The sequence below is a fragment of the Belonocnema kinseyi genome, chromosome 2, assembly GCF_010883055.1.
Source record: "Belonocnema kinseyi isolate 2016_QV_RU_SX_M_011 chromosome 2, B_treatae_v1, whole genome shotgun sequence".
Lineage (NCBI taxonomy): Eukaryota > Metazoa > Arthropoda > Insecta > Hymenoptera > Cynipidae > Belonocnema > Belonocnema kinseyi.
This window is the reverse complement of record NC_046658.1, coordinates 162,884,976-162,904,706: the sequence shown is the minus strand read 5'-3', so window position 1 is coordinate 162,904,706 and position 19,731 is coordinate 162,884,976. Positions and strand designations below refer to the sequence as shown.

General features: G+C 29.9%; 1 protein-coding gene across 2 annotated transcripts in view; it reads right to left on the bottom strand.

The window, feature by feature from the left end:
• Positions 1-19,731, bottom strand: part of LOC117167204 (glutamate decarboxylase) — a 710,722-nt gene that overhangs the window by 578,699 nt on the left and 112,292 nt on the right. For both annotated transcript variants that reach the window (XM_033351946.1, XM_033351947.1), the window contains one exon: positions 10,829-10,907. In XM_033351946.1, coding sequence (XP_033207837.1) covers positions 10,829-10,907 — 79 coding nt within the window. The remainder of the gene's footprint in view (positions 1-10,828; positions 10,908-19,731) is intronic.

The window sequence follows — 19,731 nt, the reverse complement described above, 5'->3', positions numbered from 1 at the left end:
GCAACGTTTGCTTTGACAAAGGAGTAGAATGTTAATTAAAAACGCGGACGAACACATTATCAATCAGTTTTTCATCTACTTTGAAAAAATGAGAACAGTTTATTCCTTCGTTTTTACTTTGACGGCCCTCCTCAATTCTATTGGTGAATTTAAAAGTCTAATTAATTATTGATCAATTTATGATAGTTATTTCGTTTTATAATGTGCAATTAAGAAGCATGTATCCACGTCTTTATTTCATACCGCTCCTCATAACCTTTTGCGCTGTGTACAGCTTTCCGTCGCATATGGTCGCTACATGGCTCCACGTCCTATTCTCATACGCAGGAAATATATTTTATATTTTCACAATTACTTCTTAGTTTATTACTTGCAAAACTTTCTGACTTTTCTTTTCGTTGGCAAAATTAAATAAAAATTTTCTATATTTCCTAAATTCCTTAATGTTTCTTAATTTGTTTAATTCTCTGAAATCCTCGGATATTCTTAAGCTTCTGAATTGTTTTAATGTTTATAATTCATAAAAATTCTAATTCTCCGAACTTCTGATACTCTTAAAAACCTCTGAAATATTTTAGAAAGTTAGAAAGTAAAAATATTGGCCCTAAACCTTTCCAGATTCTTTTAAACAATTTTGGGAATGTTCAGAAATATTTTTAAATCTTCTTATATGTTCACTTTGAAATGTTTATAAATGCTTTTTGGAAATTCAAGACATTTTTTCAATAATAAAATTCCCATGTATCTTTTAAAATACCCTAAAATATTTGAAATCCTTCGAAACGCCATAAAAATATTATATTAAATATTAAGGAAAACATTTTTAAGTGTTCTATGTGGCAATCTATATTTATTCCACTCAAGAAATTAGTATCTAATAAAAAAGAAGTAGGTGATGCTTTTTATGAGTCCGATGTGAAATCCACCTGTATAGTTTCAGTTCTGAAAATCCAAGAATAAATTCAGAAAAACAAATTAAATTTCCCTATCGTTTCGCAGAATTAAGTTCACAGTCCGATAGAAATAGCCCTGATACTCCCCGCCCGGATCGTCTGCTATCTTTTCTTGCTCCTCGTATACATCAGTCTCCGGCCGAAACTTCTTCGCGTGCCAGGTCAAGGTCTCCTCCTGGCAGCCTTCATTTTCCTACAGTACTTGGATATGGACTTGGGCAACTTGGATATGTGCGGCTTATTCCACGCGCAAATCCGACACAGAGATTTGAATTTAGAAGATACGTTTTTCCTGCCAATACACCAATTCTGTTGAGAGCGGGATTTAATAGATTTGTGCCCGTGTCAACCCGAGAATATGTTGTTTTATCAACACCAACCGGTGATGTTTTGGCATTATTGGACTATAGCGGGATTCTTCGTGGCCTGCATAGCACAGGCAAAACTCGTAATAGAATAAAAATCAACATGCGAAGCGGCGCAATTGTTAAATTGACATCAGAAGAAATGAGGGAATGTCGTGTAGGCGAAAGTTACCCCATCATATCAGGTTGGTTTAATGAAGTTGTTGCCAATCAATATTCTCTCCAGCATGTGTACCATTAAGTTAAAAAGAAAAAATCAACTGAAATATAATATTCTTTTTCAAAATGCAACCGATCATCTAACCCAAAAACCAGAATATGCGACGTTCCGCGAGGAGAGGGACCCCAAAGTTAAAAAATCGATTTTCAGAATTTTTATGATATTGGTACTTTTAAAATTTCTTTTTCATATTAAAATAAAATTACATTTTTATCTGCAAAATTGTATTTGTTATTTAACTGCAAAGTGAGGAGTGAATGTGAAGATTGTCCCCACTCGCTGTGTGTCTAAATGCGACCGTTCCTTCAATCGCTACTACTGAAAAATTTGCCTCTTTGATGCACTGAATTTGAATCCGAGGTCCAAGTTTCTCAATTAACTCCGGTTTTCGAAATATCCTAAGCTAAAAGTGCGAAAATCGTGATTTTTCGACAGATTTGAGGTTATATTACATGAAACGGTAAATTTCTCTGATGGACCTATTATAGAAGTCTTTGAGTATTAATTTTTTTCCTTAAAGTACACTTAAATTTGTGATCATATCATTTTTGGTTTTTGACAAATCGTATGTCGTAATTAAATGGTTTGAATTATTTCTCGATTTTTGAATGTAAGTGCTAAAAATCTGTTCAACTATAAGCTCTCAACCCCACAAAAAGGGACATAGAGCACTGAAAAATTGTATTCGGGGCTTTTAGTGACGCTGAATATCAATCTAAAGTCAGAATATCGAAATTTTCAAATTTAAGATTGCGGATGCAAAATAGCAGATTCCAATTTACATAAATATTCAAAAATTGAGAAGTAACTGAAACGAACTACTTTGAAAATACGATTCCTTAAAGACGAGAAAATATATCAGAACAAATGCAAGTGCGTTTTAAAGTAAAAATTTAAGACTTAAGACTCCATTGATATATCCATCGAATAAATATACCCAAGCGTAGGACATAAACCCAAATATGTCGTAAGATCACAATTCTGGCATATTTGTCAAATCGCAGTCTAATAGGTAGCTACGAAAGCGTCACTAATTCAGAAGTGATTTGAATTTTAAGGCCATGCGCTTAGTGAACACGTGACCAAACTAGTCCCCGGTTATGAGAATTTTTTTGGTGTTCACTGTGTCCACACAGATTGTGATATCCTTTTTTAAATTTGACAGATTAAATAAAAAGCACTAAAGAACGTTTGTAAACATCAATATGATTATAGTTTTAAAGAAAGTTTATTTTTAAATCGATGAAATAGGATATTGCCATTCGAGTTACAGCACATTGCAGATAGTTTTAGGTTTGATGCATTTCTGACGTTAAATCGATCAGCTGATAACTATTGTTGACAGTGGACCAACCGGCGGGGCTCAGTGTTGGACTCGCCTTGTCTTGCGCCCCCGCTCGAAATTGCATTATTATTGGTTTGGTATAACTTAGAATTGTTTCACACCAGTACAAAAAATCAACAAGAATATATAAACATTAGAAAATTTAAATTATTTTCTGAAGATGAACATTTCTCAAGATGGGACTTGGAAGGATTTTCGAGTATCACATTCTAAGATGTTCCTCGATTTTTTTAAATCGAGGCATCCACTTTGTCGACGTTGAAAGTTTTTTTCCTATTCCTATAATATTTCACTAGAAAACTTCCTTCGTTATTGTAAATATTTGGATATATATAAACGTTCCTTAGTCCTTTCGGTGTAACTTCCTCAATCCTGAACACGATATCTCAATCCGTGTGGACGTAGTGAGGACCGGAAAAAATGAAAATCATTTCATTCTCCACACACAAATTTCATGAATGATCTCGACTTTATCTACGTTCAAAGTTTCTTTTTCTCTCCACTAGAAATCGCTAAAAATTCTCCAAAAATAATGATAGGTTACGTGTATGCAGATACTTATTTGTTGATTTGCAATGAATGTGCAAATTTTATTGCTTACATTAATTTTTTTTAAGATTTCGAATATGTAGTGCAAAATTGGTGTCAGCGCTTGTAGAACTTTTTATTTAATCTGTTAAATTTTAAACACGATATTTCAATCTGTGTGCACACAGTGAACACCAAAAAATGCTTATATCCGGGGACTAGTTTGGTCATTTGGTCACAAAGAGCATGCCCTTAATTACATATTTACAAGTAATATTATAGTGAAGAATTAATTTTAAAACGTAAAATAAAATTGTTGATGGAAATAAATTGATATACACCGCTATTTTTCTTGAAAATTGCTCGAATAACTTCTCGATACTACTTTGGGATATATATTCGCGTGTCACATGGTGCTATTGTCAATGACCAGCACATTTCAATCTGGCACAAAATAATCCAATCAGTTCCATCGGCTTCAGTAAGCATCAGAGGCCCACTGCTGCTCGACGTGAGCTCGACGTGAGCTCGTCAGCGTGTTTATTTGCGTATGCCTCCTGCTTCGCACAAACTCTCGGAATATCGAAAAGCATTCACATAGGTAGTCTTTTAGGTTAACAGCGCCTTATCGAAACGCTCCTATTTCGATACGTTTTTAATAGATCGAATATGGGGGGATTTTAACATTTTTGGTCAAAAGAATTTGGATTTAAAATGTAAAGCACTCGAATATGAAGCCAAATTTTGTAATATTTCTCCTGATTTCTCAGGATTTTAAATCAGTAAATAAAATTTGAAAGCATTTCATCAAATTTAAATGGATTTCAAAGGTTTCTTTTCAAAAATGGTATTAAATTTTATTTAACTTTAAAATTCGTTCTTATTATTCGTTTATTCTGGGTTGAATATTGATTTTTTGTTTATAAATATACATATTGCAAACGTATGTTTCTTTTAAGATTTAAAGTTTTATGTTAAAATAAAGCAAGGACCAACGCAATGACACGTGGTCGCGCGGTTTTTTTTTCGAGGAAAAATTAAACTGCTTTTTAGAAATTTTGACTTTTTTGTTGAATTGAACAGTTTTTAATTCAAAAATAAAACTTTTTTCTGTTAAAATATCAGCTATTACGTTTTCCTTCAACAATCCACCTTGATTTTTCAAGTAAGTTAATTTCTTGCTTAAGAGGTGATCTCTAGTTTTATAAATTCTTTTTTTTCAGTTAAAGACTCATAATTTTATTTGAACATTTATCAGTTTAGTTAAAAACTTGTACCATTTGTTTGAACTTTTTTTGTGGTTGAAAATTTATTTATTTGACTAAAAATAAAACTTTTTCAGTTTAAGATTCATTCTTTAAGTTGAAAACTCATCTCCATGGTTGAAAATATACCTGCTTTCTCGGAAAATGATTTTTTTAACTGAAAATTGAACCATCGAAAATTTATCTACATCAAGAAATATTATGGATTACAACTAACTAACTTGTTAGATACATTTTTTTTCGCAAATCGGAAAAATTCGTATCGCCTAATATTCTGTGAAAACAACATATTTCTTGCCCTAGAGATTCTACGATTTTAAGTATAGAACCGTTGAAAATTAATTTTTTTAACAAAAAATTTTTATATTTCGTTTATTATTATAATTATCTTTTTTGGTCAAAAAATAAACTTTTTATTCAAAATCAGTCGAAAATTAAAGAACTCGTAAAAGTGGAACTACTTCGTTAAAAATTAACTTTTTTCTTTGAAGATTCTTGATTTTAGCTGAAAATAGTTTGGCTGAAAATTTAACACATGTGTTGAAAATTCGCTTTTTTCCGCTCCTAAAAAATCTTTTTTATAAACTGTAGATTTCGATGTCACTTTCTTCTTTTGATAGAAAATTAATTTTTTTAAATTTAAATGCTTAATTTTAAGTTGAAAATATGAATATTTTTGAGTTAAGAAAATAAATATTGGTTAAAAACGGAACTAATTTCTTAAAAAAACTAATTTTTCTGGTTGTAGATTCTTGGCTTGAATTGAAAATGGTTTGGTTGAAAATGTTAATATTTTTGGAAAATTCGTTTTCGGAAATTTGCCTTTTTGAGTTAAAAACTAATGCACCCTGTAGAAACATCCTTTTTTGGGAAGAAAATTAATATTTACGCTTGAAAATTTATCTTTTTTGTTTAAAAATAAACTATTTTGTTGAAAATTGAACTACAGAAATTTGTTTATCCTTTTTTATTGAAAATTAAAATATTTTTTTTTAAATGTACTATTTCGTTAAAATTGTTTTTGTTTAGCGAAAATTAATTTTTTACCGGAAAATTCAAATATTCAATTTTTTGATCCAAATAATCTTTTTCAGTGGAAAATTAATTAATTTGGTTGCAAATATATATTCTTTTGTGTTTGAAAATTTACTTTCTTGGTTGCAAGATAATGTATTTTGTTGGAAATTTAAGAATTTTGTAAAGAATTAATCCTTTTTAGTAGAAAATTAGTATGAGTAATCTTAACTTATGCAGAATAAATTTGCATATTGATACATTTTTAATCGTTGAATTTACATTAAAAAAAATTAATTTTATAGAAAATAGGTTCATTTACAACTAGAGAGATGATTTCTAAACTCAAACTATGAACCTTGAACTGAGGTTGTTCAATTTTTGACTAAATTAATTTTTAACTATAAAAGAAATGCAACTAAATAATCCAATGTGTAACTTAAAAACTAAATTTTTCAAAAAAATAATAAATTTTTAACTGAAAAAATGAATTCATAAAAAAAGACTACAGCCTTCACCCAAGAAGTTAAATTATTGAAAAAAGGTGAATTGTCCAAGGGAAACGTAGTAGTTGATATTTCAACATTTTCAACTAAGTTCAATAATTTTCAAACAGAAAAATTCATTTTTAACAAATTGGTTAAATTTTCAAACAAGTTTTTGAATTTTCTTCTGTAAATAGCAATTATTTTTAACTTAAAATGCAACAGTTAAATTTTTAGTTAATAATACTGATTGACAACCAAACGAAAACATTTTTTTTTTTCAAAAAAACAGTTAAATTTTAAACCGAAAAATGCCGTTGTAACAAAATTGTTAAATGCTCAACAAACTGGATAATTTTCAATTAAGTAGGTCAATTTTCAACCAAAAATAGAGATACATTTTAATTTTTTTCAATTTATAAAAATAGTGTAACGTTAAACCAAAAAGATTTTCGACGAGAAGGATTAATTTTATAACAAAAAAGACAAATTTTTAAGAAATTTCATAAAGTTGTCACCAGAAAGGTTAATATTTTGTAAAGCGTTTCATATGTATAAAAAAATTATAAGCTGGAAAGATCAAGAAAGATTTTCTTGTTTGGACACGTGTATTCTTAAATCATTTTATCTTCAATAATGTAAATAATGTTATGAATGAATTATATATACAAATTTTTATTTTTCGTCGGCACAGCAAGTCATATCAGAAGCTGCAATCTCAGATAATAATCATAATGAATTTGACGACAAATATGATAATAATAGATATCAAAAAATTTTCATCAAATAGACTGACAACCATATTATTCATTGAAGTGTTAATCAGTTTTTTCTCTACTTTGAAACAATGAGGATGGTTTATTTTTTCGTTTTTACTTTTCCGATCCTTAATTCTATTGGTGAATATAAAAATATATTTATTTATTAATTAATTAGTAATAATCGCTTCGATTCATAATGTAAAGTTAATTTAAGTTCATGAAATAATATATGAAATTCTGCGAGAAAAACTTTAAATCTTTCAACTACTGAAAATAAATTTAATTAATAATTGCAAATTAATATTTTGGAAATAAATACATTTAACATTTTGACAATCACTTCTTAATTTATTACGCGTAAAGGCAAGAGTAAAAAAATTATTTTTTTCTGAATTTATGATTTCTATATTAAAACCAATCAGAACTTTCTACATTTTTTGAATGGATTAATTCTCTAACAATTCTAAATTATTTTAATGTTTAGAGTTTCTAACATTTTTTTCATTCTCCGGACTTCTTTAATCGCCTAAATTCTTTGAATTCTCTGAATCTTTAGATTTATAAAATAATTTGAATTCTCTGAAATCCCTATTGCTCTTTAAATTTTCTTAAGTTCTGGAGTTCTCTGAAATCCTTGAATTCCTGGAATATTTTTAATTCTTGAAATATTCGAAATTCTTTAATATTCTTGATTTATGAATAGACCAAAGATCCAGACGAAATTTGGACAACCAGCACATTTCATAATTTCATTTCAGAATTAAGAAATGTACTTTTCAGTTTGCAAAACAAATGGTACTAGTACTGAAAAAATATAAAAAATTACGATTTTTCTTGCAAAAATGTGTAATGTTATTTTAAAGAATTTTGGAGCCAATAAAATGTAATATTGCGCATACGAAATAGCGCAGGCGCAAACACGCTACTGTTGCCAGAGCATAATGAAAATGGTCTGACCTCCAGACCGAAAAAAAGATTTTTTTTGTGTGGCTGTGCTATTTTTTCCTTGTTTTTTAATTTCGTCCAAAAACGAAATTTTTTTATTTTTTATTTGAGGAACATTTTAAAAATATGTTTCAAATGGCAACAGGAACATTTTATGGTGTTTGTCCAAATTTTTTCGTTGGATTCTTGATTTTATTTTCAGAAATTCTGCACATTAATTTGAAGACGTTTTCTAAATCTTTAAGTCTCTACGAAATCCTTACATTTAAAAATATATATAAATTAAGATTGTATAATAATTATATAATTTGGTGAAGTTCTATGGAATCTGATTAGATTTTCTGTAATATTTAAAACTTTTGAAACCCCATTAAATTATTATAATAACTGTTAAAACAGGTTTCAAGTATAAATTCATTTAAATCTAGTATAATTTTTTTTTAAATTCTTTTTTTTTGCAGAATTAAGTTCACAGTCCAGTAAAAATTACCCTGATACTCCCCGCCCGGGCCGTCGGTTATCTTCTCCCGCTCTCCGTATATCTCAGTCGCCTTCCGAACGGTCTTCGCTTGTCAGGTCCAGGTCTCCTCCTGGCAGGCCCCCTATTGATCGAGTACTTGGATATGCCCTAACACAACTTGGATTTGTACGGTTTATTCCCATTTCAAATCCGAACCGTCTATTCGAATTTCGGAGATACGTTTTTCCGTCTGGCAAACCAATTCAATTGCTGTTAACACATGGTAAACTTGTTCCCATTCCGAACCGAGAACACATTGTATTATCAACATCCACTGGTGACGTTTTTGCAATACTGGAGTATACTGAGATTCTTCGTGGAATATATAGGACAGATAGATATCATCCGAGAGTAAAAATAAACATGATTAGCGGGGCAGTTGTAAATATGATCCCAGCCGAAATAGAGGAATCTCAAGTAGGCAAAAATAAGTCAATGTTCATATATCGTTTTTCTGAAGTTTTTTCAAATCAAAATTCTCTAGAGCACGTTTACCATTAATTACATTTTATGAAATCTAGGATGAAATATAATATTCTTTGTAGAGTGGAATCGGACAGAAATTAAATTTAAATAATAAAATACAAATTTTATTAAGATTCCTGAAATTTCTTAAATTCATTGAACACTCCGAATTTGCTGAGTATTCAGAATTCCTAAAATTATTTGAATTGTCCCAATTTCAACAAAATCACTAACATTCTCTGAAATCCTGAAATATCCTGGAATATTTTATTTCTCTGAATTCTTTAAATATTCTTATTTTCAAGGAGTTTTTGAATTCAATAAATGCTCTGAAATTCCAGAAATTAGATTTAGGGTATTTATCACTCCACGAAAAAAAAATATTGAAATTTTTTTTACTGGATTTCATTAAATCATGGGGAAAATTAAAAACATTTGTAATCTCGTTAAAGCTTGTAAGATTTCTGAGTATATTTTTAACAAACTGGAATTTATTCTTAAACTTAAAAAAATTATTAAAAGTTTTGAAAATTGCCCTGTGCTCTTCGAGATTGTTTTTGACAATTCTGCAAACCTTTTTAAATTTTTTGAAACATTTTTAAATTTTCGCTTGAAATTCTTATAAAACGATGAAAAATCATTCAAAATTATTCAAAAAATTTTAAAAATCATTTTAAATGTTTAAAAATTATTTCGCATATTCGCTTTGAACATGCTTTAAAAAACTTAGACTATATTTTGAAATATGCAAGAATGAACAAATAGGTTTAAGATAGTTTAAATTTCTAAGGAAAAGGTTTAAAATAGCTTGAAATTTTTCTTATTTTTCTCTTACAATTTTTATTCAAAATAAAAGATTATTTGAAATTTAAAGTTTTGAAATCTTAACAGGTTGAAAAAATTTTCAATATTTTCAAAACTTTTCATCCTTTTCAATTCATTTTAAAATGATTCAAATTTTTTTAACATTTTGTGAAAAATTTTCCAAAATTACAAACATTCCTGAAAATCTTCTAGATTCTTTTCAACAGTTTCGAATTGTTTACTATTTTTCAACTATTCTTAAATCCTCTTAAATCTCTTGAACATACACGAAATTCAAAAAAAATGATTTAATCTAACAAAAATTTTTAATTTTTGATTTTGAATTTATAATATACTTTCCAAAATCGTAGAAAACATTTGCAATCATTTTCAATTTTGTCTGCAATTTTGTTTTTATGAATTAAATATAATTTGATATTTTCACAGGAAGCTTAAAAAACTGTATTTATTCGCTTGAATAAACATTTTAAAATTCTTTAAAAACTTTCTTTTATAAATTCTCAAAAATCTACATCTTTAAAAACAAATGCAACTGTTTTCTGTTTACTTTCAGTACAGGGTATTCTATGTAACAAATGTAGGATACTTTGGAGGAGAGAAACAAAAAAAAACAGTTTTTTTCAGAAATTTAAGGAAATTTTTGGTAATATATGCTAAAATTACTGAAAATTTTCTATGGATTTGTAAATTACCGAAGATATCCAGAAATTTAAGGTATGCCAAGTTTGCTAAATTGCTAAGTTACCGCAAATTTCGGGTATCCAAAAATTTTCAAAATTTTCGGTAATTTATGATAGTATATCATTCATTTATGGTAAATTATCACAACGAGTTTTCCCGGGCACTATTCATTACTCAAAATCAGTCTCTAAAGTGTCAAATGATATTAAAGTGTGGTTACGATTCCAGAGTAATAGAAAGTAATTCTGAATCGAAATGCGTCAACGCAAACACAAGGAAATATAATCTGGCTTGAACTGTGCAGCCGCAGCAGCTAGAAAAAGTAACCTTGCTTTCCTGTTTCCGAGTTCAGTAACCACTCTGAACTTTTTCGTCAATACCTTTTATCTATGCAACAATTAATACGAATAATTGAAAAAAGCGATAAGAATATTAGGAATGTATTGTTTTACTTACCTCTTCTTTGAAGTGAATAGTAGAGCACTGCAGCAAGGCTCCCATCAATTTATGAGGATTCCAGGTCACCGAATCAGCACTAAAAAGAAATATATCATATAGTTGTATTACCGACATAACGCTTCGCTAATTTTCATAAAAAGTTTGCGAATATTTCGACGTATCAATTCCACACCGCTCCACGGTGCGTTTAAAGTGTTTGCACAAGAAAATACGTGTGCAGTATGCTGGAAACGGTTCACGCACAAGCCGCCCATGCACACACACACGCAGACCACCAACAAATAGTGTGCGATCTGTCGCGCTGCTACAGTGCGAGCTGGATACGTGCCGTTCACACAACGGGCCGCCGCTCGAGAAGCAGAGGTTTTGGACGTTGCCTGTTCGGTTAATTATATTATTTAATTATATATCTATTTATTTAAATTTTGTTATCCACAATATACACATTAGTAGCTTAGATCTTGTCAGAGATATCCGAAATATTAGAAATAAATTACTTTATAAAATAGCTTCGAATACCGGCTTTTTTCACAATTATAAACACTACACTCTCGCCGTAAACACACCAATAATGACAATGTCGCAAACTTCTGCTTCTCGAGTGCCGGTCCGATAATTTAATGGTACGTAGCCAGCCCGCTCCACAGCACGACAGATCAAACGCGATTGGTTGTCGCTCTTTGTGCCTGAACGGACGGTTCGTGCGTGAGCCGTTTCGAGTAAACTGCACACGCATTTTCTTGTGGAAATACCTTTAGACGGGGCTCCGCGCCACGTGCCGTTTAGGCGTCTTAGAGTCGTATGGAATGGAGGCGTCAATTTCTTCCGAATATCTCACGGAATATTTCTTCAGATTTTAAGGACTATCCCCAAGTAATTTAAGAAAAGTTCCCAAGTAACGATGTTTGATATTTCTTAAAAGTTGAAACATTTTCCCCAATATTTACACAAAAGTTGTGTATATTTCCCAAATTGTTTGGAATTTTCATTATTATTCACTTGGGATTTTTTATGCAATGTTTAAAAAACGTTGCCAAAATTTTAAATTAGTACGCCATGTATTTTGTTGAACTTATCCCATAATACTTAAGGGTTAAGGGAGCGCACCAGGGTCGGTCAAATGAAACTCAAAATGATTAGATTCCTCAGTGATGAAAATGGAAAGTTTCTTTGTTGTTAAAATTTATGGAAGCGAAATTTCTTTTAGTTAATTTCCACCTCAAGTTGAAAAAAATGTCATTTGTTTTTAATTTTTGAGGCTCTTTTTATGAAAGTAAGAAAATACGTAGATATTTTTTAGTTTTAAACCAAATTTTGTTATATTTTTTCGGGTTCTGTGAAAAGAGATTTTTACCGAATTTGTTGATATTTCTGGAAATATTATATTTCAACAAAAAAAATGTTACCGGACATTTTTTCGTTCCAGGTAACTCAAAATAAAAAAAAGAGTTTGCAGCCGTTATTCGAATTTTGACTACAAATTTAGACCCGGTTGGAAAATTTGATTTTTTTTAAATTGAAAAAAATTTTATGTGCATCAAATCAATTTGATTTCCTTAAGATGTTACAATGTATTCAATCAGGAAAACTCCTTCTTTGTAAAAACAAGTCCAAAAGTCAAGTCGAAACTTTAAAATTCATTTTTTTCGAATATTCTAACAAGTCGAATTTCGAAGATTCGACTATACTTTTGGATACACTCCTTAACAAAAAAGCTCTTTTCATTTAAAAAATTTTAATCATCCAAAGAAATCAAGCCTTACAAAAAATTAATGTCTAAAGAGAACCTCGCATTTTTTATCAAAGCAAAACACTTCGTGTTCTTATTAATTATCAATATCTTTATTCATTTTTTTATAAACTTTTTTTTAAATACAGTAATAAAAAAATTTAAACTCTGATATCTCAACTATTTAAATAAATCATAGCTCTATCTTTTTCTCATAGAAAGTATTTCTTAACCATTATCCAACATTTTTCCATTTTTCTTAGAAAACATCATCAAAATTAAACAGTTTCCTTACAAATGGGGTTCACTCATTTCCTAAAGTCTTTAGCTTTTGGAAAATTGCTCTTGATGTTGTAAATACAGGCTAAATAAGCAGATTTTTTAAATAGATAGGCTTTTAATATAATCGTTGAATTTTCTGTGAGAAAGAAGAATTTTAAAATAAACAGAATTCTTTATAACCTCGACGAATAATTTTATACCAAAAAAGACGAAAAAAAACTTTATCCCACGCACAGACTTTTTAAAATTAAAGGTCAAAGCATCAACAACTGTAATTTGGTGATTGTGAATTCTCTTTGGGTAAAGCTCCCTTTGTTTCCATTGTCATTACAAAATTTTTTTTTTATATTTAAACGTTTTTTTTACAAATAAAAGAAAATCTACTGGTCCTATCTAAAAATTATTATTAACATCTTTTCTCTATTAATATTTTTTTCGTGCCTTGTTTAATTTTTCAAACAATTAAATTTGCTTATTTTTAAAGTCATTTTTTTACAAACAAAAACTAGACGGATTATTTAAAAGATTTTCATTACAAATTTCTAGTTTTTTTTTGGATGAGCAACTTTTGTCTGTTCATTTTTTTTATAACTTGTGTCGCTTGCCCAAAAAATGGTTTGTTTTTTTTTTTAATATAATTTTTCACGAGTAAAGCCAAAACTACGCAACGGATCAAAAAAGTACTAACAGAAAATTTGCAGCTCCTTTTAAATGAACAATTTTGGTATCTTTCTATTTTTCCGTATCTTGCATAGTTTAATCGTAAAATGGAATTTTGGATTTTTCATTCTTTTTTGGGCTATCAAAATTTTAATCTTGGATTTTTCATGAAAATTCAAGAACTTTTTATAATTATCTTGTAGAGTTTTTGAAAATTAACGTATTTCTTGCGTTACCTTTCTTTCATATCGTGCATTGTTAGGCTTAAAATTTTAATTTTTTTTATTTTGAATTTTGTAAATGATATAATTTGCTAACTTTCTTTATCAAAGAAAGCCATACGGAAATATTGTTTGTATTTTTGAGTACTACGAAAAACCTTTCAGATAATTTTTGAATCTTAAAATAAAGTGGTCTCAAAAATTTTCGAAATGCGCTCACTTTTTGAATTTTTATCAAAATGGACGGGCCAACGAAGTTGAGAGTGTCCAACACTAAAAGAGTTTATCAAGGCTCAATCTAATAAGTTTTTTTTAAGTTATCGTGCTCACTAGGGTGGTCCAAAAATGCATTGCAAAATTTTTTGAACTCTAGAGGGCAATACCACCCCTCCCCCAATAGACGATTTAAATATTTACCATGACCTTCTTAACAAATTTCAATTGTTTAAACCACTGTTAATTATTTGAACAATTATTTATTCCTCAAAAATTTTTTAAATAATAGTATTTTCTGAGTAAAATGCAATATTTTGTCATTGTTTGTAGTAGTAAATTTGTATAAAAACATTTTGTATTTCTTTAAGCATTTAAATATCATTTATTTTCAAAATTAATCAAACAAATTATATTTGTTTAAACAAATCGAAAATATTAAAGATTAAAAGAAATGTATTAAAATAATGTAATTGTTCTTCAAAACGTAGTATAAGGTACTAATTTGAAAAAAATTTGATGTGTCTGGTTCAATTTTTAGAAATTTTGAAAATAGACAATAAATAATTATTTAGATTATTGCATAATGATTTTAGAAAAATATACGACACTAAACAATGACAAACCATTACATTCCAAACAGAAAATACGATATTTTTTTACATTGTTTGAGAATGAATAATTCTTTAAAAAATCTACATGTGTTTAAACAATTGAAAATTGTTTAAAAAGTTACGATAATTATTCAAATTGTCCGTTAGTAATTATTTGTATGAAAAAGACGACGCAAATTGTTAAAAGTAACAATAATGCGTAAAAATGCCGTTGTTTTTATTCTTGGGTCATAATAGAATTTTTAAATGCCCGTTGGCACGTGTTAAGCCCATGTGACGAGTAGGTCACGTGACCAGATTCCTGCCTTACCGACACTTTTTCATTTTCTAACTGACTTTCACACGAAGCGCCTCATCGAATTGAAAATTTGAGATACTAAATAAGAATCTCAAAGATTTGTGGGTATGGTCCTCAATTTCTATAATTATGAAGAAAATTTTTTTTGTAAATAAATTTTTTCTGCTTTTTTCTTAATTATTAAAATTTAGGACCAGATCCACCTTTCTTAGTACTTCCGATTTATTGTCCCAAATGTTCAACTCGATGTGGCGCTTCGTGTGAAAATAAGTTAGGAACTAAAAAAATTGGCGGTAAGTTAGGAATCTGATCCCGTGACCCACTCGCCACATGGCCTTCATATCTGTGCTCACAGGCAGACCTAAATACAGACATATCGAAAGACAGACACATTCGTAAAAACCTGTTTTTTGGATTCAGAGGGTTTTACAACTTGGAGGTTTGACAAAAACGGGAAGGTTCAAATTTTACAAATCTAATACCTTCTCTGATGAGAATGTTAGAAAGGAAAACTTAATTTCAGTTGAAGAAGATTAATGTTCAACCAATAAAGATGCATTCTCAACAACAGCAAAATGGATAAAACACTCCAAATTTTGTAGCGGGCAAACAAAAGTGACTAGAAGCAAGTAAGTTATTGTAGATTAGGAATGTGACAATCACTGAATTGATATGCATAAGTAGACATCGATTTGATCCATCCATAGAGAGATAATGACGAGGGTAGACAGGAAGAAAGTGAGCTAAGCTGAGGTGACTGAAAAAGCCTATCGGACTCAGCTGGTCGTCAAACCCTTATCCACTCCCACGGGAGGTAATAGGGGATAAAATATGAGCTATCTTTACGCTGTACCAGAAGGGTCTATCAATTCGAGAGAAGCTATTAATATAGCTGCGGGATCGGATTTATACCCCGCTGTCCTTAGAGACACACCCTGGTGGTAAATTCTATCACCCTACATTCACCGTCACTCTCTCTCTCTCCCTCCCTCTCTCTCTCTCTTAAACACAGCCTACTAATTTAGGCAATTTCAAAACAATTTAATGCAGATTGTGGTCATTCAAATTATACTCAAAAGACTCAAAATCACTGATAAATCACTGACTCGCTCCAGAATGAAGTTAGACATTCTAAAGAAGGGTTAGAAAGATTGACAAAATCCTTTTCATATGACTGTTAGTAGAGTTCGAGGGGAAATCAATTTTGGTAATCCGGTGAAAAACTCGGTCATAGGCACTAGTAATCCGCTTTAATCCGTGAATTTAGACTGGAAAAGAAATCGAAAAACATTTACGTGAACAGACAGAGTATAGGATGAAAAATCGAAGGTAGTATTGAGAAAGATATAAGTGAATTTAGATTTACAAAGAGATTGAAGAAGTAGACGTCCATAGATATAGGATTTGATGAGATAGGAAAGAGAAGATTGAAAAGGTAGACGGGAGTTTTGATTGTTAGAGATATAGAACAATATTGACGTGTGTGGATAAAAGAAAGAATAGGATAGATAAGAGGAGATTAAAAAATATAGAGAACAATTAATATGAACAGAGAGATAGATAAAAATTGGCGTGGATAGACGAAGGATAGGATGAGATAGAGAGGAGGAAATTAAAAAAATGTGATTGAATTTAAATTGACAGACAGATAGAAAAAGATAGACCTTAAAAGAAGTAGGATAAGACAAGATAATGAAGAGGAAATTAAAAAATATGGACGGGATTGAAAAATATAGAAAAATTCAGATTGACAAGGAGATAGAAAATAACTGACGTATATTGACAAAGAATAAAATGAAATATCGAAGAGAGTACTCAAGAAAATTGACAAAGACATGCGAATATAAATTGCAAAAGAGATAAAAAAAAATAGTGGCATGGACAGATAGGGAATAGGATGAGATGAAGAAGAGACGATTAAAAAAGATAGACATATATTTATTTTTAAAAACAGATAGAAACAGATAAACCTTGATAGTCGTAGAAAAGGTTGAGATAGAGAAGAGGAAATTTAAAAAGGTAGACACAAATTCAGATTGTCAGAGTGAGAAAAAACTATTGACGAGGATGGATAAAGTGTAGGACAAGATATAAAAGAAAGGAATAAAAAAGATAGAGCGAAAGTTAGATTGTCAGAGGCATAGTAAAATATTGACGTGGATACATGAAGGATAGGATAGGAAAAGAAAACAGCAAATTTAAAAAAGATAGGCTAGAAGAGGAGATAAAAAAGGTGAAGGGGAATTTAGATTGATATTGATATAATAAAAGCTGAACGTGGATAGATAAAGAAATGGATGAAATAGAGAAGAAGGGATGGAAAAAGATAGGAATGAATTCAGATTGAAAAAATATATAAAAAGATAGACGTTAATACACATAGGATAGCATGAGATAATCAATAGCAGATTGAAAAGATAGACGGAACTTTATATTGGCAGAAAGATAGATTGAAGTAGGTAGGCGGAATTTCAGATTGACAAAGGGATACAAAAAGATTTGCGTGTTTCGACAAAGGATGGGATGAAATAGTGAATAGGAAATTGAAAAAGATAAATCTGAATTTGCATTAGCAAAAGAGACAGAAAAAGATAGACGTGTATGTATGTAGAATAGGATAAGATGAAAAGGAGGAGATTGAAAAAGATAGGCATGGATTCAGAATAACAAAGGGATTACAAAAAGATATACGGGAATTTACACTGTGTCAGAGAAAGAGAAAAATAATGCCGTTGATAGATAAAGAATCGGATCAGATAAAAAAGAGAGGATTGAAAAGGATAGACGTGGACTTGGACTAAAAATGAGAAAAAAAATCCCTGGTAGATGTAGAATATTATCAGATAAAGGAGAAGATATAAAAAAAGATATAAAAAAGAGGAATGAAAAAGGTAAAATAAAAGTTAGATTGACAGAGGTGAGAAAAAAAGAGGATCGAAAAAGATAAATGTAGGATAGGATGAGATAGAGATCATGAAATTGAAAATTGAAAAGAGAAAATTCAAATTAAAAAGAAAGAGAAAAGGAAAGACATTGATAGACGAGGAATAGGATTAGATATTAAAGAGAAGATTGAAAACGATCGACAGGAATTCAGATTGACAAAGAGATAATATTGAGATATTTGCAGATTAATAGAAGAAAATTGAGGTGATGTATAAATAATTGGTTGAGATAAAGAAGAGGAGATTAAAAACGATACACGGCAAATTAGATTTAAAAATACTGATGTGGAACGACAAAGGATAGGATGAAATAGCAAAAAGGGTATATAAAAAAATAAAAATCAATTTGCATTGACAAAAGAGAAAGAATAAGATAGACGGGAATTTTTATTGTGTGAGAGGGAGAGGCACTACTGCCGTGGATAGATAAAGAATAGGATGAGATAAAAAGTGAGTATTAAAAAGGATAGATGTGAATTTAGACTCAAAAAGAGACAGAAAAAAATAAACCCTGGTAGACGTAAAATATGATGAGATAAAGGAGAGGAGATAAAAACAAGAGATAGAAAAGAGAGAAATAAAAAAGATAGAAGAGGTTAATATAAAAATGAAAAGATAAAAAAGAAAGAAAAAAAGATAGAAGAAGATAGCAAAGGGAGGAATTAAAAAGATACAATGAAAGTTAGATAGACCGATGCGATAAAAAAGAGAAAATTGAACAGAATAGACGCAAATTTAGACAATAAACGAGACAGAAAAAAATAAACGTTGGTAGATGTAGAATATGATCAGATAAATGCAAAGAGATAAAAAAAGATAGATAGAATAAGACGAATGAAAAAGATGGAATGAAAGTTAGACTTACAGATGTGATAAAAAATGGGAGGATTGAAAAAGATAGACGTAAATTCAGATTTAAAAAAAAGATACAAATAGACGTTGAAAGATGTAGTATGAGAGAAGACAGAGAAAAAGAAATTTTGAATGATATGAATAAATTTAGATTAACACAGAAATGGAAAAAGATAGACGTTGATAGTCATAGAATATGATGAGATAAAGAAGAGTAGATTGAAGAAGATAGACGATCTTTTATTACGACAGAGTGATAAAAGAATAATAACACGGATGGATAAAAAATGGGATAAGATAGGACAGGGCAGAAAAGAGGGCATGAATTTAGATTAACAAAGTGTTAGAAGAAGATAAAAGTTAATAAACGTAGAATAGAGTGAGATAATGAAGAGGAGATTAAAAAGATAGATGGAAATTTGTAATGAGGCAGAGAGAAAGACAGAAAAGTATTGCCATGGATAGATAAAGAATAGGGCAAGATAAAAAAGAGAGGATTGGAAATGATAGATGTGAATTCAGAGTAACAAAAAAATTACAAGTAGATAGAAGTGAATTTATATTAACACAGAGATAGTAAAAGATAGACCTTGATAGACGTAGGATATGATGAAATAAAGAAGAGGAGATTGAAAAAGAGAGATGATAGTTTATATTGACAGAGTGATAGAAGAATATTGAGGCGGATTGGTACAGAAGAAGTTAGGATAGGGAGATTGAAAAAGATAGAGAGATATTTAGTTCGACAGTAATATAGTGAAAGCTTGACGTAGATCGATAAAGGAAAGAATGAAACAAAGAAGAAGGGATGGCAAAAGATATAAAAGAATTCATATTGCAAACAAATAGAGAAACGTAGACATTGGTAGGCGTAAGATAGAATGTGATAGAGATCAGGGAATTTAAAATGATAGACGGGAATTAAGATTCAGAAAGAGGAAGTAGAAAAAAGACGTTGATATACGTATCATAGAATTAGATAATTAAGAGAAGATTGAAAAAGATAGAGGGAATTAAGATTGACAGAGAGAGGTAAAAATATTGACGTTGATCGATAAAGAGTAGGATAAGATAAAAAAAAGAGCA